At 34.9% G+C, this 27,087-nt stretch overlaps 1 protein-coding gene across 1 annotated transcript in view; it reads right to left on the reverse strand.

Annotated features, from left to right (window-relative positions):
* Positions 1 to 1,416: 1,416 nt before the first annotated feature.
* The window catches only part of MDGA2 (MAM domain containing glycosylphosphatidylinositol anchor 2), an 856,127-nt gene continuing 830,456 nt past the window's right edge, over positions 1,417 to 27,087 (reverse strand). Inside the window, exons 15-17 of the mRNA XM_042989635.1 lie at positions 15,654 to 15,784; positions 4,434 to 4,539; positions 1,417 to 1,791 (exon numbers count right to left, since the gene is read on the reverse strand). Of these exons, the coding sequence (XP_042845569.1) occupies positions 1,703 to 1,791; positions 4,434 to 4,539; positions 15,654 to 15,784 (326 nt within the window). The 3' untranslated portion in view covers positions 1,417 to 1,702. The remainder of the gene's footprint in view (positions 1,792 to 4,433; positions 4,540 to 15,653; positions 15,785 to 27,087) is intronic.

Here is a 27,087-nt window from a genome sequence, read left to right on the forward strand (position 1 = left end):
TTAATATTTGCAAATGTTATAATTTAATACTTATTTTCCAATTACTTGCATAATCAGTTTTTTTTAATCCTGGGGTGTTGAAAGAACATATAATAATAATATTCTTCTTTAGACAAAAGTCTTTTTAAATGAAGTTAAAAGCTGAGATAATTTAAGGAAAAAGATCTTCAAATTTTCATAACCAACAGGTTTAAGTGAAATTTACAATGCATTGGAAAACTGGCTGGTTAAAGGTATGATTTGTCCTCAGGTAGCTCAAAATCATTTTTACAGGTTTTTGTTTTTTTGTAAAAGTGTTTTTAATCTCGGTAAAATAATAAAATAATATTTCACAATTTGCACAGAGTCTGACTAAAGGGCAGAGGCATATTACCCTCAGTGTTTAGAATAAAGCCAGATTTTTCAGGCCCAGTTCCGCTGTAGAGTTTGTACGCACTGCAATCACAAACATTTTCTTTGCTCCCTCTAAAGCTAGGGCCAATTTCATTTCAAATGGAGGTTAGAGTAAAAAAATCACTCTTGTGTTTTACCACCTTCTGCGCTAAGTATTATTTTAACAACCTTTTGCTCTGGTTGACCCATTTAATAACCTGGAAGAAAAAAGTGTTGCTCCCATGTCTGGTCTCAGTGGAAGTTATTTTCTGATGGACAATTAAGCCGAATGGCCATGGCTGTCTAGGAGGTCCAACAACAAGTATTTCGTCTGCATGGGCTTACGCAGTAGCTTCGGTCCTTTCTTCTTCAGAAGCGGCTTTTGTTGTCTCGCCTATAATTTGCACGTTTAGGCTCTGTAGTTTGTTTACAAAATAGTTTTACACAAACCACTCTTAGCTGTGCAAGCTTCTGAGTTGAAAATTATTCAGGCTTGTTTCATTGAAGGCACTTGGTTTCCATGGCAATTTATAAAAGATGGTGGTTTGGTTTCTTCATTGGAACAGATGACTTAGTTTGGGTGTTCAAGTGGCCGCGAGCAAACTCCGATAAGCCTGTGTAATATGTAAGCCCAGGTTTACCATCCTGGATAGTAATGCATGCAAAAAGAGACAGCATACAGTTATCTAGCTTAGCCATGGGAGGAAAACAAATAATAACAAGAAAGGTGGGATGGGGACAGGTGGGGAGGAGCATGAATGTTTTAAATAATTCTGAGTTCGGGTTATTTTCAAGGAAGGGTAACAACCAAAGGTAAAAGGGCCTACATTTATTTAATTCTCTATGTAAAACCTTCTTGAAAGGAAAATAAATGCCAGCTTTTCACGTACCCTGTTTACAGTGAGGTTTTTGTTGGCAGGCCATTAGGTTTCCATGGTAACAAGCAAACTATTCATTTGAAACAAAACCAGCCATGACTTTGTGCTTTGACAAGGATTTCTATAGCTTTTTTTTTTTTTTTTTTTTTTTTTTTCCAGAGTTCAACCAGATGACCAGATGATGCTGTAATCTTTTTAGCCACAAAAGCACCTGAAGGTCTCTTCTCTACTCAGGTCAAGATTATCTTTTATATGTAGTTTGGAATAAGTTATACTTCCATGGTGTCTTTTTTATCCCCAGTGCTTTAAAAAATTCGTTTTTATTATTTTATGTTTGAGTCAGTAGTCAGTGGAGGAATCTTTGGTAGTTTGTTTTTTCAATGTCCATTTACAAAGACTCTTTCTTCATGCCAGTGCCTGGTGAATCTTTTATAGCCTCTGCCAGGATAAGGTCACCTTCGAGGACTTAAGATAGAGATGAGGACGATGACCGGGAAAAGCCATAGATGTACTAAAATTCCAACAGCACCATCAACAGAATCTAAAGACAAGAGAGATAATGCCAAGAAACAAACAAAAATAGAGAATAAGTACTCCACGTAGCTATCAATACAACTGTGGTGAACTAATAAGCAATATTAGCATATGGAAAACATTTTTATAAAATACTCTTTTTGGTTTGTTTTATTGATCAGTTTCCAAGACAAGAAAATGAGAAAATAAATATGTGATTAGAAATTTGATAAAAGAAAAATGTTTGAAGTTGATACGCTATGCTATGAAAATTTGTTCAGAAGATATTTGTGTAAGTGTGTGGTTGGGCTCAACCTCAGCGTTTTGCTAGCCACGTGAAAGCCTGTGCACAGAGAAAATTCTAGGAAATCCTAAGAGGTCAGTTTTCATTCTCCCCCCCACCCCAAGCTTCCAGAAATGGTTATGATTAAAGACAGAGAAAAAGTACTTTTTATGAAAACTAAGAAGGGGTTTTTATGGGTAGAAATTTAACTACGGCAAACTGGATTATATGTGCTTAGATCAGCCCAATATCTATAAATTGGGTAAATAATTTTCTGTTTAGCGTGAGTTTTAGAAGCACTATGAAGCACATTCTAACTGAAAAAAAAATTTCCCAACAATCTGCTGTAAGACTGCTACCATAATTGGAGTTTCAAGTAGAATTCCATGTCCAGGTGATACCTCTCAGAATGTATGCCTTACCTAGGAGGGCTAACATAGGCAAGCCTGGTAATTCATGAACCTAGCTTAAGTTATAACATGGATCTCACCTAGGAGAGACCTGGGTTTTGAAGATAAGACACAACCTCAGCTTTTGATATTGTGGTACCATATACTGACTGAGAAGGGTTGGGAACTTGAGCAGTTAGGAAGAAGCTTTGGGCCGTCAAACTGGTGTGTACTAAGAAATTAACAATATTCACCAAATACTACTTGTCAAAATGAGCTTAATAAATGATAGTTAAATGTATACTAGTGTAACAGAATACTTTCTCATACTAAAGAGAATGTTTTTGTTCATTGGGGCTATTTCCTCTGATTTCCAGAGTCTAAATAGAAATACCTCCAGTACAGACAGATTTTATTTAAAACAGACACACATTTCTCTCAATTTAGAGAAGAAAACTGATTATGAAAGTATACTAATATGTAACAATAAAGTCCGTATGGGTTATCCTAGTCATTTTACTGTGGCAACTCTCACCACTTGTGTTTTCTCCATGAGGGAGTTCTCTTGCTTTCCTCATTTGGAGAGTTTAATTCAATTTCTTGAATTTAATTTGTAATAGGTTTCAGGGATTAAATTATCTAACTGTAAGATTCCTATGTAATATGGTAACTATCTTCAGTTAATATGATGTTACTATGACTGGCTCATGTTATGAAATGCAAAAGAAATCCCATTCTTCTCCTCTAAGGAGAATGCATATTTGACAAACCTACTTCATTTGGGTACTGCTACTGGTTTTTTAAAGTGAAATTAGCCAGACGTGGGAAAAAATTTTTACTAAATTTATTACTTGAAATACTAAGTATAATGACAAGAAGGTGAAAACTATGAGCAAAGTGGCTCATTGTTGTATACAATCTTAGTTTTTGTCTCTTTACAATGCTTAAAAATGGAGTCAGTTCAGTTCATATGAGCAATCACTGGGTAGTTGCACAAATTTGACTTTCAACATCTAGACTAATGCAATTTCTCAACTATATGCAATTAACAAAGACTCCTATTTTCTCTACATGTTACAAAATGGACTTTCATGCTTCTTTTATGTGTACTAAATAATTGATGAGTTATTTGTTTAAATTTAGCTTGATCGATATACCCCTTTATATAATCACGAAATTAAAGATCAGATGACCCTATGAAAATTTTTCAAGTGGAGGAATTTTTAAAAGAAATGGTTTTAGTTTTCTCAGATTCACATGGATAATATGGAGATGAGGATTTTAAGAAGCTGCCTAACACATAATTCTGATGCTCTCTGCATTATTTGTAATTTTTAAATTTATATCTTTTATTACACATATTAATAATATTTTACATTATATCTCCTATATTCAAAAACATATATTCAAAAACAAGAAAATAAAATTTGAATATATCATTAAACTAAAATATTCATGTGTGAAAAAATGAAACCAAATTACTAAGATTGTGATGCACATAGGTTAATTATAGCAGGAAAAAATGGGCTGATCTGTTACTTATTGTATACACTTAGGCTCTTCACAGTAGTGAATCTGTTAAAATGGTTGCAAAAGTCAGATTTGGAAAATACATTCATAAACTGGGGCAATAAAAATAGCTATTGCTATGTAAAAGTGTGCTGAGTATATAGATTAGCCAATGTTTTAATAAAAGTTAAAGAATCCTCTGAAATTAATAATATGAATTAAATATTTTTAAAAATCTTCATTAAAAAATCAAGGTGTGCTTGCCTTACATAGACCTAAATCAAAATTACTTTGATCTTAGGTCTAATATGCCTACCCTCAAATTTAATACTTTGTTTTCATAATATCTTCACAATTTTAGGGTCTCACATATAAGGAATTTCTAAACTTACAAACTAAAAAATAAATGAGTTTTAAAAATTAGACAATTTTAACAGTTAATATGTTACTTTAACATTACATCGAACCAATCCAAGAGTAGACACTTACTCTTAGTCGTTAGGTCTTGTTTTGCACATTCTCCTTCTGCAATTGATACATCATCAATGGCAATGTCACCTTCTATGCCAGGACCTCGAATACCTTCAAAAATGAGCTACAAATATGAATGAAACAAACCTAAATGTAGAGCTTTGATTTGTAGATGGATTTTTACTGAGAAACCAAGGAGCCAAACCTAAAATCAACAGTAATTCTGGCATCATTTATTATTCACAGTCTTCAGAGTTGTTGCTTAAAAAAAACATGAATGTTCTTAACAAAACTAATCATAGGATCTTCCTTGGCTAATACTAGTTTTCACATCAAAAGCTCTGTGTTGGTTTTAAAACAAAACTACACTTAATTGAATAATACAATAAAAACTACCACCGCTACAAATCCTACCACTGTTAGTTTTCAGGGGAAAAATGTTTATTTGAACAGTATTTCTCTGAGATAGATTCCCTCCAGTTTTCTCTAAACATCTAACACTGGTTTTCTAGAAATATTTTATGGGATAAATCAGTTCACGGTTCTTTACAGCAGTATTTATGTTTATTGAAGCCAAGAACAAGGGTTTACCATCACTATGAAATTGTTTGCTCTCTTGCAAATACAGTGAATAAGTTTCTCACATTCCCCTATGTTATGATATACCTCTATAATTTCACTTTTGACATTCTATTTTTAAACACCTGAAGATATTTATGGGTTTACTTGAGTGTTTAGTGTCAGACCTTTGAACTTCCAGTATCTACAACAGTGATTGGCACTGAGACTTGATACATGACAGGTGAAAGTATAGATGAATGAAATCAGTCTCCTTTTATTGCTAAATTCTGAATACAGTAACAATATAGGGACAATTAGCAAATTTTTATTACTTCATTTTTGCAGAAATAAGACTGTTATAAAATTTTCTCTATAACCCCACAGTCATTCCTTGCTTCTAGCAAAACCTTTTTAATCCTTTTGATACAAAAAGGCAACCTATGCATTTAGTGATTATAATCACAAAAATTTCTACATGCCAAAATGAAGTATCTAGTTTGGTCTTTTCAAAGAAAAATTAGCTTAATAAAGAGCTGTTTCAACATCAAGCTGATGTATGCATTTTAATACAATTTTTAGCCTTATTTCATTGCAACAAATTGAGCGAAAGTCTATTTTTATCAATGTCAAAATTTTTGGTTCTGTTTTTGTCTTTGAAAGTATCTTAATATGGCTCCTTAAAGGCAAATTTGTGGTGATTTTCAGAATACTTATGCTACCTTTGAAAGATTTATCTATTGTTCTCTGACATACTGTCATAATTTTATTAATTGAAATCTTTTAGTAAGCAGAAGCATTAGTTATCAACTTTTGCACTGAGTTCCTTTTCCCTGCTCATAGTCCATATGAATCCATAGCGTAAGAGTAATTTTCAAGATCTGATAGAGAAAAGTTTGAGAAAATTTTATTACTATATTTAATTTGTGTAGAAAGAGTTTTCTGCTTACCTATGTTGAGATAAATAAGTTAATAAAGATTTCCCAAAGCCATTTCTTTGAAAAACATCCAAAATGTCATGTTATCACTGAAGCCAGAATAAAATGGCAGACCAGAGTTAAAATATAATATAGAACCCAGCTAGCAGTATATGGATTCTCAGTCCTCAGAATAAGAAATGAAATATTACTTTGCCTAGAATAATGACTTAATTTTGTCTTAAGGTGGCATTTGGAAAGTAATCTGGGAAATAGCTAAAAAAAAAAAAAAAAAAAAAAAAAAAACCCTCAGAGGGCTGTTTAAATCACAAGGTCCTACAACCTGAATTAAAAAAAAAAAAAATCAATGGTATTAAAATCCAAGAGCACTGAAATCAGAAAAGGGGAAATAATTTTAATGACTGTGGAATTCCCCACCTTATGGATATCACGTAAGTTATGTAACCAGTGGCCCTATTGATATTGTTAGACATTAAAGTTATTTTCAGCTATTCTGAACAAGGCTGAGGTGAATGCATTTTAAAAAATTAATATGCACACCTTTTATAGAGCACATGGCTCTTTAAGGTCATCCTAAATTGCCCCTATCAGTACTACTGCCTGTTTCCTAATTATGGGTTTTTAAGTCATTGGGTATTTTTCCTTATTTTAAAATGTGCTGCTTACCTGGTAGAGAATCATTGTTAGAGTAAATCAATGGTTATTCCCACCCCCTTCTTAGTTTCAGTCATGTGATGCTGAGTCTTCTCTCCTGAAGATAACAACATGAATGGAGTGTTATCTTGGAGAAAGTTAGAACCCACAGATTCATGCTGCTATGAGTCTTATTCCATAAAATCCAACATGTTCCACTTTGGCCACATGGCTAATAGTTGACTGAATAAAAGTGGAGTACTGTCATCACAATTCTTTCTTTCTTGCAGCTATTATAAAGGATCAAATGGAATAAAGTACAGATTTCTGGCTCCCAATAAGGTTTTAATTCTGGACTGCAGCAGGAATAAGGATGCATTAATCAGGAAAATTTGCTTTGGTAAAGAGGAAACCTCCTCAGTAACCAATAGTTTTAATTTTAAAAGATGGTGTGGGAAGGGAAAGGAAGCAAACCCAGCTTGTATAGTGGAGTACAGGCTTTATGCTGTAGCCATGGCAAAGAAGGGGACTGCATTCTCATGTGCTTTGTGTGGGAAGTGAAGTGTCCATGAGAAGGCTGATAGGGTAGGTTAGAATGTTCTGCACCTGCTCGCACTTGAAATTTAAACAGATGAAGCTGAAGTCATAGTCTTTTCATTGGGAAGGATGCTGGAGAAACAGGTTTAGGAATACATAGATTTTTCCATCTTAGTTATGTAGAGGGAAATAGGTAAAACAATCATCCACAATTTTTCTCATTTATTTAAAGTACACAATTATTTTTACTTAGCAAGTTCTAGTCACCCGGAGGTAGGTGTCAATATAAAAAAGATGAGATATTTAAAAAAAAAAAGTGAGAACTAAAATGTGTAAATCATCAACATCTTTTCAAAGCTGCTGGCCCTTGAATGATGCTGCCATTGCTCAAAGCATTTCAAAATGTCTTTTAGGGACCATAAAGTATCAGTCACTCCTAATTTTCCCATTAGCTGTCTTTATCCTCCCTTCCTTCTTCTTCCCATTCAGGTTACCTAGGTTCATGCTTAAACATATGGTCAGACCTACGTTTGGGTTAAAGACAGAGCCGTGAAGCAGAGAGGTTGTGAAGGATGCTGTCACACTACTTTTGTGATAGGACTGAGAGGAAGCGTTGGGAGAGCCTTTTTCGGTAAGCATCAGAGTAGATTGATGTAATTTAATGTGCGTGTTGCCTCCCTGCAGTGAGTTGACTGTATGTGTGTAGTTGGCTGAACAGCAAAAATACAAATCAACACCAGTTGAACTGTCATGTGTCGTCAGGACTACCTATACTAGCACATTTTCTTATATGAATACTTCATCCCTTTTTGATCCTGAATGAGTTAAGTGTTATAGAAATAAAAGCTGGCTGATTTATAAATTATTACATTTATCTGTACAACTATCAATAATACAGTTTGTCACTGAGTAAAGCAACTTTACTTCCTGTGTAAGCATAACAGGTATTCTATGTATTGTGTGTGGAAATAAATCAGAAATATAGTAGTAGCATAGATAGTGTAAATACAGCAGTAGATGATAAAAATAATTTCTGACAATATCTCTTGGTACAGTTATATAATTAGTGTTTGTAATATTTATTTGTAATCGTGCAATGATAGGGAATCCAATCCAATATTCCAGAGAAATACTGTAGCCTTCCTCAGCCTCCTATTTGAACAGGGAGAAAAAGATCCTATGCCACATGTTTGTTTGTTTCCTTTAAATTCCCGTAAGAGTTTTGCTCCTAAGAAGATATAGATTGGTTTTTTTTAACTCCTACAGATTCTCACAAGAGATATTTATTGCATTGTTCTTTTTATGTTCTGAACTCCAACTCCAACTACATATTTAATTATTATAACAAAATTTTATGGATTCTAATATACTCGTAAGTGGCTTCTAGACTAAGACCTAGAGGGATACCTTTTTCCTTTATATTGTTTTTGATTGTGAAGTAGGTAACAGAAATAAAATGCATACAGATTCAATTCAAACAGTGTACCTTGGCCAAACTTTCAAGTGTTTACAAAAATAAATCCTTGGTGACAAACAGTTTTTTCCCAGGTATAAAAAAGAAGAAACTATAACCATTCCTTATGATGTATCTCAAACTGGAAGCTATAATCTGTATACAATGATAAAAATGAATTTTATTCATTTATAAAAGAAATGTTCTCTAGTTTAACAGGTTAAATTTTGTCATATTTTTATGAAGGACCATCATGATTCTGAATGCTATTACATTACAGGGGTAAAATTATGTTCCTTTCCTCTTCAATACTTCTGAAATGCATTTGCTTTAATTGCCACAAAGAAGGAATTAATGACATCTATATACTTAGGGATAAAATGTTAAAGTTTAGGTTTCCTAAAAGAAGCCTCAATTTATGTAAAACATGGTCTTTACACACAATCATACTGATATTATTTAAATGATTTCCCTTAACTGAAATGACAAGTTTAAAATTTTATATATTTTTACAGTGTGCACATGCAATGCATCAAACCTAATATGTGATAAATACTGCATGATCATAAAATTAACTGTTGGTGGGTATATTCAAGTGGGAAGTTAATAAAATGTATGTTGGCTTCTGTTATTAGAATGACACTAAACAAAATTATTTTAATTCACTGATTGACAATTTCTTACGTACAGTATAGTGCATTAAAGCTTACCGATACAGATGTCAATAAAGAGAGATATAGATGATGCTATTAAAACTTGTGTTCAAATATAATTTCTTAGTAAGGAAGAAAGAGCTCATGCAACACTAATGAATAAAAATAGATGGGGGAGTCTAAGGATACAACACACTTTTGATGATTTGACTTCAATAATTAATGATGCCTTCTGCAAATGTTCATAGCATATTCTTCAAGACAAGAGATACATCACTTCTGATTATTACTGCTAAGGCAACCACAAAGTCTAAGAATGCAGTCTGAAAACTGACAGTGTACATCACTTGGAAAAAATTAAGATACAAATAAAATTTAAAATAGCTTTAACATTGGAAAAATTTTGTTTTCTTTTTTCTTTTTAGGTAAGCTTCATACCAAGTGTGGATCCCTAGTGCAGGTGAACTTACAACCCTGAGATGAAGACCTGACCTGCTATCCAGTCAGAAGCTTAACCACTGAGCCATCTAGGTGACCCATCATTGGAAAATGTTTACAATAGTTACTTTAGGAGCCATAGTTGTGTCTATATAATGGCCCTGGAATTTGGCTTAGAATGCCAAATATACATCTACTTGACCATGTGACAATATATTCCAGATTACTATTATTATTATTATTTTTATTATTATTACCTAGATAAGCATGAAGGGAGCATGATGCATAGAGAGCTAAAATCTTTTCCCACCCTATTTCATGTTAAGGATGTATGTTATTTAAGATAAACTGTCTTGAAATCACTTTGAAATCTTTAAATGAGGATATAAAAGAAGATCTCCAGAATTCCTTTCAACTGTAATAAAGAAAATATAAAGAGCATCTTTTATGTCTCAGGATGTCTCCATATTTCCCCCCGGGAAAGCATTTGGAATATACTATGAAAAGAAGTAAAGCATTAAAAAGGATTTTTTTTTTTTTTGGTGTGTGATATAAATGATAAGTAGCATTCTAACACTGCATCATTTTTACCTTTTTTGGAATTTTTGCTGTATTCCTTCCAAATCTAGCAATAAAATATCTTTTCATCATAAGCACTGATAATGTTAAATTAATTCTTGAAAAAGAACCCCAAAAGGAATTTCAGAAGGCTAAAACTTCTACTAACCCTGAGAAATACTAAACAATTTTATTTTCAGCTAAGCAAACTAACTGGACACACTCAAACAAAGGACTTTGCAAGTGGCTGTTTTTGAAAGGGTTTATAAATCAAAATAATTTAAATGCATGCAACTCCAAACAAAACAACCTAAGTGTCAGTGCAGCAGAAGCTCAACTCTACTTATATCTCATTTAAAATTCCAAGAGGTAGGAGATATCCTTTCCACTTGAATTAAAGACATTCTACAATGCCACAAATCTACATCTGAGTAATATTAAAACTTCTCATAACTTAATTTATATGCTAATATATTCTGTACAGTTTTTACCATGTTTTCCTGGTAGGCATTACATACCAAAGCAAGTATTTTTGAAGAGCTCAATAGGTCATAAATTATTTTTGAGTATAAAATCACTTTGTCTGAAAAGAGTTCAAAATAACAACAAACTCAAAACCAAAATACAAACAATATATGTGGTAGGATGATGTAGCTGTGTTTCATGTTTCCTTCAAAAATCAAGATTTATGAAATTAAAGACAGTCTTTAGTCAACAGACCTAAAAATATGTCAGAGAATAAAATAACATAGAAATACAAAATAAAAATGATTTTATTTATTTTATTTTTGATAACTTACATAGTGTAGCAATGCTTCATTAAAAACTGCTACCTTTTGATTTGCTTCCAGCAAGGCAGATTAACAGGAACCAGACCTATCCTCTCATCAGAAACAACCAAATAACTAGACAAAATATAGGAAACAATGAGCATTAGGTAATGAAGAACAATGATCAATGAGTGACAGGAATCAAACAAGGTGAATCCTATGACTGTCCTATAGATCTATAGAATCTATAGAATCTATCTATAGAATCTATAGAATTTATAGATCATGGTGCAAGCAGAAGAAAGACAGAACCTGGTAGAAAATCTGGGTTGAGGAGATAGAGCTGAGAGTCTAAGGAGTCCAAAGCAGCTAGACTGTGCAAGACAGAATATAAGCAAAGACAGAGTTACAGAGATCTGCAGAAAGTCCCCCTTGAGTATTTAGTAATGTACTCATCAGGGCGTGAATGTCCGGTAACTACACAAGAACTGGGAAAGAACCAGAGTGATGCATTTAAGGTAACGGTACTTAACTCACGCAAGACATGAAAACCTCATAATTCATTGGACAGAGTGCTCAGAAGACTCTTGCATTGGTAGTGAGAATAGCCCTATACTAAACACTGCTTCAGCATCTTCCAACAAATCCTAAAAACAAGACCAAGATAATCAAACAGCTTCCAAATAACTACCAAACAAGCTCAAGAATAGTTACAGAAATACAAAAAAATACACAAAAAATTTGCATTTTATAAAATTTTAAGAATTTTACCTCTCAGAATAAAATTCACAGTGTCTGACACCCAATCAGACTACCAGACATGCACAGAAGCAGATAAATAATGGCTTGTAATGAGGAGGAAAATAAAATCAGTCAAAACCAACCAAGAACTGACAGAGGTATTAGCATTAGCAGACAATGACATAAAGAAATCTAGTATAACTTGGTTTCATATACTCAAGACATTCACTAGAGATGTGGAAATATTTTTTAAGACACTCAAGTTGAACTTATAGAGACAAAAATGACAATGTCTGAGATGCAAAATACACCGAATATTATTGAAGGCAGATTAGCCATTGCAGAAGAAATGATTCATGAATGTGAAGACACACCAGAAAACTATGCAAAATGAAACACAAAAATCAAAAAGCATTTAAAAATCATCAGTGAACTGTAACACCTTATATACGTGCACATAAATAAGGGGTCTTATATACATATATAAGATATTGGAGTCTTCAAAGGAGAGGAGGAGGAACAAAAATATTTGAAGAAATATTAGCCAGACAATGCTTAAATTTTATAAAAACTATAAACTCACAGATTCAAAATCAATGAGCCACAAGCACATGGAAAATGAAGAAAATGACATAAAAACATGTCACAGTTAAATTGCTCAAAACCAGTGGTAAAGAGAAAATCTTAAAAGCAGCCAGTCATATTACACACAGAAGGATAAATAGGAGTTTCAACAATGCAAACAATGCAAACAAAAAGACAGCAGAATATCTTTAATGTTCCAAAAGGAAAAACTAGAATCCTATACTCAGAGGAAAGATCTTTCAAAATATGAAGATGAAATAGACTTTTTCAGAAGTACAAAGGGTGAAAAGAATTCATGTTTACCAGACCCACACTATAATAAATAAATGTTAAAAGAAGTCCTTCAAGCAAAATAAAATTGATACCAGATGGAAATATGCATCTACAAAAGAACAAAAAGCACCAGAAATGACAAATACTGTGAGCACCAACTATGCAAACCCAGGCTGACTTCTCAATTGGAATGAGGCGAAGAGTTGACTGTAGTGAAGAGTTCTTCAAGGTTTGGAGTTTTGTGAATAACACTTTATTGAACATCTGCTTTAAACATTCTAATCAATCTCGTTTTGTGAATTTAATATGGAAATCTCTGAGGCTGCAGAAAATGTGTCATTTGTAGTGAGTTGTAAAAATGTTCTACTCTGAATTTATACTGACCACATCCTTGCTGGTAACAAAAGACTAATACACATCTTGAAATCCCTTCTTTAAATCGACAGTTCCAATGGAGTAAGATGGACCAAATCACAAAGGAAAGCAATTCCTTTCTATAAGATTGGAACCTCAAGTTTGGAACTGATACTCTGCCTCTCATTTCTTTCCTCTGTGAACTCTCTTCATTGCTTATATCCAGGGGGACATTCCCTTGTGGATTCTCCCTGTTGTAACAACCTGACTAAAGCAACATCCCCTTGTAAGATCATAACAAAACAAAACAAAATTCATACTTTACTAATGTGAAAAATTACAGAATAAAATAACTGAATAAATATAACAAATTTAATATCTGCCTATAGGTCATTTTGTTAACTCTGAGGAGTAAATAATTTTAGTTACGATGGTGGTTCTTTACCAAGATGGTGAAGATGTCCAATCTTTACCAAGATTGGACACTCTGTGTAATGACCAGTGCACTGGACTCAACTTGCTTTTCTATTTGAATACCACTGTCTTTAAATTCTGTGGGCACCCAACTTTCCTGGATCTCCTTCATTTTAACTTTAAAAAATACTACTTAGGATTGAGCTCTTCTCCCACAGTTGTTATTGGTTAGCTTTCTGCATGGTTCCATCATTTAATCACTATTCACCTATGTACACTTTCCCTTGGAAATATCAACCATTCCCACATTTCTAAGTAGTACATACAACCTGATGACTCATAAATGTGTATGTCTCCAAAGTTTCACATAAACACACACAGCAACCTGCACAGCTTTAAAAGGATACTCTATAGGCATTTTGTATTTACATGTCCAAGAAAGAAGTAGCCGTATTCAACCCTGAAACTTTTCTCTTTCCTTCTTTCCTTCTTTCCTTCTTTCCTTCCTTCCTTCCTTCCTTTTTTTTTTAAGGTAATGTGTAGCACAGGCATTACCCAAGATTCCCTGGTTAGAAACCTGTTAGTCATTTATGGCTGCTTCCCAAATTCCCAACATAAAAATGCTGTGCTAGTTTTCACACCTAAGTAGATCTTGAAATCATCCACTTCTTTTTATACCACTTTCTGAGTTTATTCCTTCAACATCTTTTATGTGAATTTTGCGAGTGCTAAGTTGTTTGCCAGCCCAATTTTACCCACTTGAACCCCAACGTGACCACTGTACCAGGTCATTCCCCAACTAAAATCTTCCAATGACTCCCCATTATCTAAACCTTAACCTCAGATCACCCCAGTCTGATGTATCTTTAGGTACCAAATTCTAGATAAAAGTTTTTCTGTTTCTCAGGCAAATCCTATGGTATATGATGTCGATGTCTGTTTACTCTGAACTCTGCTGCAATATTGTTAGCTCTTGCTCGGCTTTGCAATCCCTCTCCTTGGTTCAGGTTTCACCTTATACCTCAAGTGTCTCTTGACTTTCCTCCATACTGTTCTTGTTGTTTGGGTGTGCTCACAGAACCTTGTGCATACCTCTCTTACTGCAATTTTTACAGTATGTGATGTCAGTGTTTAGATGTATATTTCTACCAATCTGAGGTAAGCAATCATTTAAAAATATTTAATGTTTATTTATGTTTGAGAGAGAGACAGAGCACAAGTGGGGGAGGGGCAGAGAGAGAGGGAGACACAGAATCCGAAGCAGTCTCCAAACTCTGAGCTGTCAGTACAGAGCCCGACGTGGGGCTTGAACTCACGAACCATGAGATCATCATCTGAGTCAAAGTTGGATGCTCAACTGACTAAGCCACCCAGGCACCCCAAGCAATCATTTTTAGATCTTCAAACTGTATATGTTCCTGGCACATGGTAGTAGCTCAAAAAGTATTTATTGAATTGTTCGTTAGGAGAATAAATGATTATTTTGAATGTGCCTAATAAATATTTACTAAATTGATGTCTATGGCAATAACTAATAATTAATATAACTATTCTCTTAACAACTTATTGTATATATATTTGATTTAATAATGTGTTGGTGAGGCAGTTACATAGGAAGCAAAAATATGTTTCAATATATTGAGGAAATCACAGATAGGAAAAAAACACTTGAGTCTATAAAATACACATACTATATATAGTTACTAAAATCAATACAACTACATTATTTTCTCCACTGATATATTTTCATGAAGTATTGTCTCAAGCCATAGTGGCCATTTTTATAGTCATTAAAATTTATATTATATATTTGTAGCTTTCAATCTAAGCCTACCTTTTTATGTCAAAATAAAGAAAAATAGCTTTGTTAAGTTCTCTGGCTTTGGTAATCAAAGTGATAAATTACTAAAATGACATTAGCTAAAAGAGACACATTTTGCTAAAATATATACAATTTCATCAACTAAAATTCAAACAGATTGAGAACAGACTACCCAGCTTCCATTATTATAAGAACCTGTGTTATTTAACTTCAGATAACAAAATATACACATGTGAATTTGTAGAAATGGATTACATTTCCACTAGGCAAATCATTTAGATTCTGAAAGGTAATTATTCAAACATAATACTTGATAGGTATTAATAAGAAAAAGTGTCATTTTCTCTTTATAAAACAGCTTCAAGAACTAAAGAAAAAATACTGTCATTTTGTGATGCTTGTATCACAGAATTTCTGAATGTTCATATTCTAATGTTTGCTTAAGGTCTGCCTTTTAACATTATGCTCATGTGTAGCAATCTATTTACAGAAGTGATTGTTCTTTTCTTACCTGAAACGAAGTAATTGGATATATATTAACATGAGCCTCATTCCACCGTTGTCCTTTATTCCCACTTGAAGACCACAGTGGATTCTCTATGGTTGTCTGCCCTTTCAAACGCAGATAAACATTTAGGACACCTAAAAATAACAATGACATTTTATTTCATATATTTGTTTTTGTTTCACATTTGTTTCTCCTTGACCAAACACTTGTAAACTTTTAAAAATAAAATTTCTCAGGGCACTAGTGTCTCCTCCTTTCCTCCCCTCTCATTTCCAATCTTGCTCGTATGGCATTTGGCAGGCCTCCAAAGACAACTGTGTACTAATCCCTAGAATCTTTGAGTGTTATTTTATATGACCAAAGGGGCTTTGCAGATGTGGTCAAATTAAGGATCTCCAGGTGAGAATTATTCGGGATTATCTTGGTGGATCTTAAATGTAACCCCATGTATCTTTATAAGATGGAGGCAAGAGAGTTGATATAGGAGAGAAGAAGGTCATGTGAAAGAAAGAGAGGATGCTATGTGGCTTGTTTTGAAGGTGAAGAAAAAAGCCACAAGCCAAATATAAGCAGCCTTTAGAAGCTACTAAAGGCAAAGCAATATATTCTTCCCTAGAGCCTTCAGAAGGAAGTAGGCCTGCTGACACCTTGATTTTAGCCCTATTTTACTCATTTTGGATTTCTGTCTTCTAGAACTGTAAGATAATACATTTTTGTTCTTTTAAGCCACAACACTTACGGTAACTTGTTACAGCATTAATAGGAAACTAATGTTTTTTGTATGTATTGAGTGACTTGACTCTAATTGCCCTATCTTACATTACCAAATAGCATCTCTTTGAGTTTACTTTTTATCCAAGTCTCATTTCCCTTTTAAAAGAATTATTTGAACATGAGAATAACTTTGTCTCATGATTTGATATATCTTTCAACAGTTTCACATTCTGAACCTCGTAAAAATAGTAGTGATACTAATGATATTATTACAATATGGTATTGATATATAGTGAACACCTGCTCCAGATAAGGAATTAATCCTCTCACCAGTGCTATAAACTACTATTATTCCCAATTATAGACAAAACTTAGGATGGTTAAGTAATTTGCCCAATTCATACAGTAAGAAAATAGCAGAGGCAATATTTGAACCCATAAAGTCTGATATACTGATCACTAAGCAATCAGTATTTTGATACACTTAAAAAAACAACTTTATTGAGATATAACTTACACGCAATAAAATTCTCTCATTTTTTTTTAACGTTTATTTATTTTCGAGACAGAGCGAGACAGAGCATGAACGGGGGAGGGTCAGAGAGAGAGGGAGACACAGAATACGAAACAGGCTCCAGGCTCCAAGCTGTCAGCACAGAGCCCGACGCGGGGCTCGAACTCACGGACCGCGAGATCGTGACCTGAGCTGAAGTCGGCCGCTCAACCGACTGAGCCACCCAGGTGCCCCAAAATTCTCTCATTTTAAATGTACAGGTCAATAACCTTTGATTGATATATACTACAGTGTAAGTGCTGCTCAACCAAGATACAGGACACTTCCTCTTCCCAGAAAGCTTCCTTACTTTCTTTACTCTGCAGTTATCTTCACAGCCCTTGCTCCTATGCCAGGCAATTATTGATATGACTCTCCTGACGAACTGATGGTTTTGGCCTTTTCTAGAATTTGATGTTAATGAAATTATGCACTAATTATTTTTTGTGTCTCTGGCTACTTTTCCACAGTATAGTTTCTGTTATATTCATCTATGTTATTCTATCATTTTTAATTTTAATATTTAGTTCATTTATAGTTACTGTAGTTTTTGGTATGTTTGGAATTAAGACCATCTTATTTATTCTCCACTTGTACTTTGTTTTTATTCTTTTGTGGCTCCTTCTCTTTCTTTTCAGTTGATATATATGATTTTAATTTATTTCTTGTACTGATTTTTAAATCTCTAATTGTGTTTTAGTGGTTGTTCCAGGGCTAACAGGATTCATAACTCTTCATAGTCTAATTATAGGCAGTAGTTTATTCTTCATGCTCACAACTTTACATCATCATACTCTCTTTTCGGGTTTTACTATTATCTCCCTTCTTTCATTTCAAAGCTGATACTTCACGTTCTTTATCTCACTACACACATGCAATAATCTTACCACAGTATAATTCATTGATCTATCCTCTTTCCATTTTTAATAGTATTTTTTACTTTTTCCTAAATTGTAAATCTCACCTTACAGTAAACAGATATATTTTATGTAAATTATAAGAAGAAAATATAGTTTTAAAATTTTCTACTTATTTACCATTTCTGATGGACTTCCTTTCTACCTGTAGATCTGAGTTGCAATCTAGCACCATTTCCCTTTGGCCTGAAGAATATCCATTAGTACTTTTTGTAGTGGTGATCTGCTGGAGACAAAGTTTCTCAGATTTGTTTATATAAAAATAACTTCACTTCATTCATGTTTTTGTGAGATTTAAAATTCTGCCATTTTTTTCCTCAAGCAGTTTAAAGTTGTTCTATTTTTTCTGTATGTCACTGTTTCTAATGTGAAATCAACCATCATTTTATCTTTGTTCCCTTGAATATGTTTTTATTTCTCCCTCTGGCTACTTTTGAGAATTTTTCGTTAGTTTTGATTTGCAGTAGTTTGATTACAATGTACCTAAATATGATTCTCCTTATATTCATCTTGGTGTAGAATTTGCTGAAGGTCTTTTGGTTTTCCCTTTATTTATGCCTCATCTTTTTCCTCTCCTTTTCTACTTTTTCCTCTCCCTCTCCCTCTCTCTCCCTCTTTCCCTCCCTCTCTCTCTCTCTCTCTCTCTCTCTATATATATATATATATGCTCTCTCTCTCTCTCTCTCTCTCTATATATATATATATATATATAATTGGAGATCTATCTATATAGATACATAGATCTGCCCTCTTTAGTTTTATTTGCCCTTATCTTCCTGCTTCAGCTTTATTTCAATGGATTGATTTTTACTTTTTCATTGACTTTGGACCCCATTTCCTGTTTCTCTGTATGTCTAGTGATTTTCATTGAAAAATGGGCATTGTGGACACAGAGACTTTAGATTTATAATCTTTCTCAGAAGGCAGTTTTATTTCAGTAGACTGTGCTCATTGATCCATCGTAGTAAGAAGTAGCTGTTCTGAATCCTTCTATTTTCCATTTTAGATACTCAATGTGGCTCCAATTTTCTTGCTCATTGGTATTGGCACCTTGTATTTAGAAAGGCAACCTGTGCCAAAAGGAAGAGCTCTTTCAGGACATATTTTTGTGTGATGTAACTGCATTCTATTTTTGAACATGAATCCACAATAGGGAGGGATTCCAAGGAAATCAAGCCTAAATAAATAATACATTAAACATTAAATATAGTTATAATACTTTTGAATCCATTAGTTGTCATTGGACTAACAAATTGATATGTAGCATAAACCTTTCAAATTATTTGAAGAAACAGTCTGTATGTGCATTAGATAGAAAAGGGGCTCCTCATCTCTTCTATGGCTTGTGTCTGCTATAGCCTATGGCTGTATTAATGGTAACTGATTGGGTTGACCTGTGATGTTCTCTACTGATTTCTTGTCTAACTGTACTGCTTTTTCAGAAAGCAAATTATCAGTTGTCTTTTTTTTTCTTAAATGTGACACCTTAGTTTCTCTACCTAGTAGAAGTCCTATGATACTTTGCATGTAAAGAATGATGGATGTTATCTCTAAGCTATTAAGGCAGTTCAAGTTGTTCTGTTCTTTAAAAGGACCATATTTACATATGTAATATAAATTCAAACTTGAATTATTCCAATTTATGTTTACTGAATATATACTATGTGAAAAATATTTGTCCCAGGTCTAAAGAAGCCAGGTTTGTTTTATCCCAGATTTGAATTTGCTTTTGAATACATTATTTGAGCTAGAGTCAATTTTGACCAGATTTTATTTTTTTCAATATATGAAGTTTATTGTCAAATTGGTTTCCATACAACACCCAGTGCTCATCCCAAAAGGTGCCCTCCTCAATACCCATCACCCACCCTCCCCTCCCTCCCACCCCCCCTCCCTCCCACCCCCCATCAACCCTCAGTTCTCAGTTTTTAGGAGTCTCTTCCGCTTTGGCTCTCTTCCACTCTAACCTCTTTTTTTTTTTTCTTCCCCTCCCCCATGGGTTTCTGTTAAGTTTCTCAGGATCCACATAAGAATGAAACCATATGGTATCTGTCTTTCTCTGTATGGCTTATTTCACTTAGCAGAACACTCTCTAGTTCCATCCATGTTGCTACAAAGGGCCATATTTCATTCTTTCTCATTGCCACGTAGTACTCCATTGTGTATATAAACCACAATTTTTTTATCCATTCATCAGTTGATGGACATTTAGGCTCTTTCCATAATTTGGCTATTGTTGAAAGTGCTGCTATAAACATTGGGTACAAGTGCCCCTATGCATCAGTACTCCTGTATCCCTTGGGTAGATTCCTAGCAGTGCTATTGCTGGGTCATAGGGCAGGTCTATTTTTAATTTTTTGAGGAACCTCCACACTGCTTTCCAGAGTGGCTGCACCAATTTGCATTCCCACCAACAGTGCAAAAGGGTTCCTGTTTCTCCACCTCCTCTCCAGCATCTATAGTCTCCTGATTTGTCCATTTTGGCCACTCTGACTGGCGTGAGGTGATATCTGAGTGTGGTTTTGATTTGTATTTCCCTGATGAGGAGCGACGTTGAGCATCTTTTCATGTGCCTGTTGGCCATCTGGATGTCTTCTTTAGAGAAGTGTCTATTCATGTTTTCTGCCCATTACCAGATTTTATTTTAAAACGCAAGCATTACTTATGAAAAAAGACACCAGAAGAGTAACTGACTGAAATAAATTCTTTAAACTATGTTATAATTTATATGTCTCATTAATTATACTCTGTAATCCAAATCAATGAATCCAAACTATTGATTTGCTGTTCTATTTTACGAGAAAAGCAGTATTAACAAATAACTTTAGAATGTTTTTTCCAGAAAGTTTCCAGTTTGTTTGTTTGTTTTTTTTATGAAGCCATCAGGGATGACAAGTTCTCTAGTTTCCAGTTTTTTAAGTTTATAAAGAGAATTCAATGACAACAGTTATATAAACTTATGTTCAGGTCATCTAGGTCGATGAAATTAGAACTTGTGAAACAGAATAAAGCAATTCAAGAAAAGTTAGATTCAGCAAAGCTGATTCAGCACATTATAGTATTATAGTAAGAAAATTCCAAAGTGAAAATGATGGATTGTATTAATACCCTTTAAAAGTAATTTTAAGTCCTTGGAGGCACTGTGTTTATGCTTGAGTAGGCACCACGTATCAATAGGTATGAATTTAATCATCCCCAAGGATTTCAAATGCTGCATAGTTCCAAGATACAAGTTTGACATTGCTAAGCAAAACTTAACTGTATTTTTCTTCACTTTGGTTTCCTAATTCTTATATTTTGATCACCACCCCTTCTCGATCAGGTGTGAGAGCTCAAGAAAACTGACCTCATGTTACGGACCAGTCAGAAAGGCTAAATGACCTCAAGAGCAGTGACCAATGTTTTAAAGTTATTTATGGCATTATGAAATAGGATGGCTCTTATTTTGATATTTCACATACATTACTGTATAAATACAATTTTCATAAATATTATTTATAATTATTAATACCTAGTTCTTTCATTAAATCATTAACATAATTTTACTTTTAACTATTTACTATAAATACGTATTTTATATATTTTATATAAATAACTGAAATATATGTCCTAAAATGTGCATACATACATCCTACAGATAACTTGAAATTACCAAGTTCGTATAAACTAATTTGTAGTTTGGTGTACTCCGAGGCCTAGGGATCACTTGCATATAAATCACATTTTTATTCTAATCAGGAATACAGCCATTAATTTGTGTTTCACATTTCATGGAACATGAAGATGTGCCAAAATCATCTAGCTTCAGGCAAGAGCCATGTATATTGATAGGTAATTGTTGGCATCATTTGTTTTATATACACAGACAAACATGGGAAATTATAAAATCATTATTTTCTGCTTGAATAGAAATGACTGCATGCATCCACTGTTATTATTTTTTCAATATATAATTGCAATTATATCTTAAATAAAAAATGTCAGTTCATTTTCTCCAGTCATTACCATGCCTTCTTGCATCCTGTTGAATCTCTCCATTAGTGTCCAATAAATTTTCCTTAAACATAACCTTCATCATGCTTTCTATTTCTCTGAACTATGTCAGATCCCTTTCTTAGACCCAGTCACTCTTTGACTATACCACAGTCCCTACTGTGCTGTAAGAGCAATATTCTCCATTTTTTCATGTGGCTCCTTCTGTTTCTCACATTCTGTAACCTTTGCTTTCTGCTTAATACTTATTTGGATGGTTTACACTTTGTTCTTGTCCATAGACATTTTATTTTAACTTTGCTGTTCTCAGTGTTCTATCCTTTATTCACCCATTGCACAGGGTTGTAAAGCATTTTAATGAATATTACTTTGGTGAATATGACTTTTATTTTATTCAGTAATTTATTATCTCAAATATGATGACAAATTATTTGATGGATAAAAACCTTTCACCACAATTCTTATTTTCTGTAGAACCCTATATACCACTAGGCACATAGCATATGCAATTAATTCTATTGAACAAAAATGAGTGAATTCAAGACCTAAGGGTAAAAATACTCATCACAATAAACCTATATTTTCAGTTTAAAAAGTTTTTCACTGGGTGAGCAACAAAAGCAAGTCAACCCATTTGCTTACCATCAATTCAACTGACGAGATATTTTGTATTAATTATACTAAGAATTAGATTAGTATATTTTGAAATATCAGGCTTTCTTGATCATAGAATTAATTTTATTTAAAAATCTCAGCTTCTACTTTACATTATCTGAATAATAAATAAATAGGAGGAGAATAAATTTAGGGGTAGTGGTAGTTCAAAACACAGATTTAAAAGGTAAGTGCACTCGATATTATTTATGGTCTTAGTAGAGGATCTGTGACAGGTGTCTGTAATAACACATTTTAATTATAAGTGGTCATAAATCATGGCTAGGTTCTATTCACCCTCCCCTTAAGAAATACATCTTAATTCAACAAAGCAGTTTCCTCAATGAATGTCCCACCTGCAGCATTATTTTCACACTGATGACATTGGCATTATCAGTATTAAATACATACAAGACTACTGAAAACAGGCTCAAACTGTCTTTCCTATAACGTCTAAATCTAAGAAGTAAAATATGAGAGATTTCTTATTTGAGGAAAATATTTGACATATAAGCAAGACTCTCTAGTTTCTTAACTCAATCACAAGAAATATGGTCTTTGACCAAAGTAAGAATAAAAATCAGACTCCTAAAACCACGTAGAACGTTGTCACCATCACCTTTTCTATATGTTGTATAAAAACACTGAAGTCTCCATTTTAAAACTTTTGAATGCCAGCACTGAGAAAGTTTTACTCCACTCTCACTAAAGGATAACCTGAGATAGCTTATTAAGAGAAATTTAATTAGAGGTTAATTCTATTTCTGCACTTTGTTAGTTAATCATAAGGTGACATACGTGGACCATGACACTTCAGCTCAAAACACAAATTGTAATGTATTATGGTCCATTAGTATAGTATATAAACTTCCTATTTGAACAAGTTTTAGATCTTTCTAAAAGTACTAAGTGAAGACATTTTCCATTATATTTTAAGGGTGCTTTTATAAACATAAATTTCTCTTTGAATTAGTTGCTAAGAAATATGTGATATTCCTCTATGCTTTAGCTGCCAGAGCACATTACGTCAATGATTAACTTCTATTTTTTCCCCCAACCTATTCTATAAAGTCTTAGTGAAATGACCTGTTTCCAACCTACACAAATACTTTTAAGTAATTTGCTTTGTTATTCTTCTAACACAATCAGAAGCTTAAATATCTAGTTTAGATTATTATTTTATAAAATCTATTAAGCATTTTTGTTTCAGAGGAACAAATATATATCAATTATGATTGCTGCTCTCAAGGAGCTTAGAGTCTATCAGAGGTCAAGGTGACAAACATTATGATAGAGATGTATACCAGGTGTTACAGGAACAAAAAGAGAAGGAGGATGGGGAAAAATTTCACATGTCCTTGATTTAGATTTTAAAGGAAGAATATGAGTTACCTAGATGATTTAAGGAAGGGAAAAAGTACTTATTCTATCATGTGATTTAAAAATATTCATTTGCTTAATAAATATTTATGTAGTGGACAAATAAATATTTATATTTGCAGGGCACCATGTGATGGGGAGAGAGATTATTTCTGCTCCCCCCAAGTATATAGTTCAGTAGAACAAAGATAGAGCCTAGAAAAAGGCTCCAGATAGAAGATAGCTCAATTTGGGGAACTTCCTGTATGGCTGATATAGACCATGCTGCTGCCCTAAGAAGCCAGAGGGGCATATATCCTTAAGGTCCTTATGATACTGGTTTGAGAAAATTATATTTACCCCAGAAACTATAGGCCCAAGAGATAGCAAAGAAATCAGTTATCAGGGGAATTCAGTAATACACACAAGAAGTGATTGGCATTGAAATTGAGCATTATATCCTAAAACATATTCCAAAACACTGAGGACTGATATCCTGGTCTCCAACTGCTTCAACTCTCTATCACTCATTAGTCTGTTTCCATTTGCCTACAATGGTCTACTCTTTGAACATGCAAAAGCTGTATTTATTTTACAGAAAAAAATAGGTATTGTTAGATACTGTTAAAAAGGCAACTTCTAGGTCCACTTGCTGCGCTTGCATCTCGGAATGTATCAAAAGCCACAATTCCCACTTAATTCTTTTCTTCCCACCTCAGTGGAAGTGACATTCTTTCCCCTTGAAGTCTAGTAGGGGAATCATAACTCTCAATTCCCATCTCTTCAAGAAATTTGCTTCCCTCCAACTTTAGTATCTATAAACTTACCTTTCCATTAATGTTTTTCCTCTTAAAAATAAGCACATCAATAACCCCACATTTCTCTACTTTATCACTTCTTCCCCACCCTCAAGATTCATGAAAGAACAGATCCCGATAGGGTTGGAAGAGGGCGGCGTAGGAGGACGCTGGGCTCACCGCCGTCCTGCTGATCACTTAGATTCCACCTACACCTGCCTAAATAACCCAGAAAACCGCCAGAGGATTAGCAGAAAGGAGTCTCCGGAGCCAAGCGCAGACGCGAGGCCCACGAAGAGGGTAGGAAGGGCGGCAAGGCGGTGCGCGCTCCACGGACTGGCGGGAGGGAGCCGGGGCAGAGGGGCAGCCGGCCGGCGAAGCAGAGCCCCCGAGTCTGGCTGGCAAAAGCGGAGGGGCCGGACGGAGTGTGTTCCGACAGCAAGCGCGACTTAGCGTCTGGGAGGTCATAAGTTAACAGCTCTGCTCGGAAAGCGGGAAGGCTGGAGGACAAAGGGAGGGAGAGTTGCTGAGCCCCCAGACGGCAGAGCTCAGCTTGGCGGGGAACAAAGGCGCTCACCAGCGCCATCTCCCTCGCCCACCCCCCAGCCAAAATCCCAAAGGGAACCAGTCCCTGCCAGGGAACTTGCTAGCTCCACGCAAACACCCAACTCTGTGCTTCTGTGGAGCCAAACCTCCGGCAGTGGATCTGACTCCCTCCCGCTGCCACAGGGCCCCTCCTGAAGTGGATCACCTAAGGAGAAGCGAGCTAAGCCTGCCCCTCCTGCCCCCGTGCACCTTGCAAACCCACCCCAGCTAATACACCACATCCCCAGCACCACAAGCCTGGCAGTGTGCAAGTAGCCCAGACGGGCCACGCCACCCCAGTGAATCCCACCCCTAGGAGAGGGGAAGAGAAGGCACACACCAGTCTGACTGCAGCCCAAGCCGTGGGCTGGGGGCAGACATCAGGTCTGACTGCGGCCCCGCCCACCAACTCCAGTTATACACCACAGCACAGGGGAAGTGCCCTGCAGGTCCTCACCACTCCAGGGACTATCCAAAATGACCAAACGGAAGAATTCCCCTCAGAAGAATCTCCAGGAAATAACAACAGCCAATGGACTGATCAAAAAGGATTTAAATAATATAACAGAAAGTGAATTTAGAATAATAGTCATAAAATTAATCGCTGAGCTTAAAAACAGTATAGAGGACAGCAGAGAATCTCTTGCTACAGAGATCAAGGGACTAAGGAACAGTCATGAGGAGCTGAAAAACGCTTTAAACGAAATGCAAAACAAAATGGAAACGACGACGGCTCGGCTTGAAGAGGCAGAGGAGAGAATAGGTGAACTAGAAGATAAAGTTATGGAAAAAGAGGAAGCTGAGAGAAAGAGAGATAAAAAAATCCAGGAGTATGAGGGGAAAATTAGAGAACTAAGTGATACACCAGAAGAAATAATATACGCATAATTGGTATCCCAGAGGAGGGAGAGAGAGGGAAAGGTGCTGAAGGGGTACTTGAACAAATTATAGCTGAGAACTTCCCTGAACTGGGGAAGGAAAAAGGCATTGAAATCCAAGAGGCACAGAGAACTCCCTTCAGACGTAACTTGAATCGATCTTCTGCATGACATATCATAGTGAAACTGGCAAAATACAAGGATAAAGAGAAAATTCTGAAAGCAGCAAGGGATAAACGTGCCCTCACATATAAAGGGAGACCTATAAGAGTCGTGACTGATCTGTCTTTTGAAACTTGGCAGGCCAGAAAGGATTGGCACGAGATCTTCAGTGTGCTAAACAGGAAAAATATGCAGCCGAGAATCCTTTATCCAGCAAGTCTGTCATTTAGAATAGAAGGAGAGATAAAGGTCTTCCCAAACAAACAAAAACTGAAGGAATTTGTCACCACTAAACAAGCCCTACAAGAGATCCTAAGGGGGATCCTGTGAGACAAAGTACCAGAGACATCACTACAAGCATAAAACATACAGACATCACAATGACTCTAAACCCGTATCTTTCTATAATAACACTGAATGTAAATGGATTAAATGAGCCAACCAAAAGACATAGGCTATCAGAATGGATAAAAAAACAAGACCCATCTATTTGCTGTCTACAAGAGACTCATTTTAGATCTGAGGACACCTTTAGATTGAGAGTGAGGGGATGGAGAACTATCTATCATGCTACTGGAAGCCAAAAGAAAGCTGGAGTAGCCATACTTATATCAGACAAACTAGACTTTAAATTAAAGGCTGTAACAAGAGACGAAGAAGGGCATTATATAATAATTACAGGGTCTATCCATCAGGAAGAGCTAACAATTATAAATGTCTATGCGCCGAATACCGGAGCCCCCAAATATATAAAACAATTACTCATAAACATAAGCAACCTTATTGATAAGAATGTGGTCATTGCGGGGGACTTTAACACCCCAC

This window comes from Panthera tigris, chromosome B3 (assembly GCF_018350195.1).
Source record: "Panthera tigris isolate Pti1 chromosome B3, P.tigris_Pti1_mat1.1, whole genome shotgun sequence".
In the NCBI taxonomy this organism is placed as follows: domain Eukaryota; kingdom Metazoa; phylum Chordata; class Mammalia; order Carnivora; family Felidae; genus Panthera; species Panthera tigris.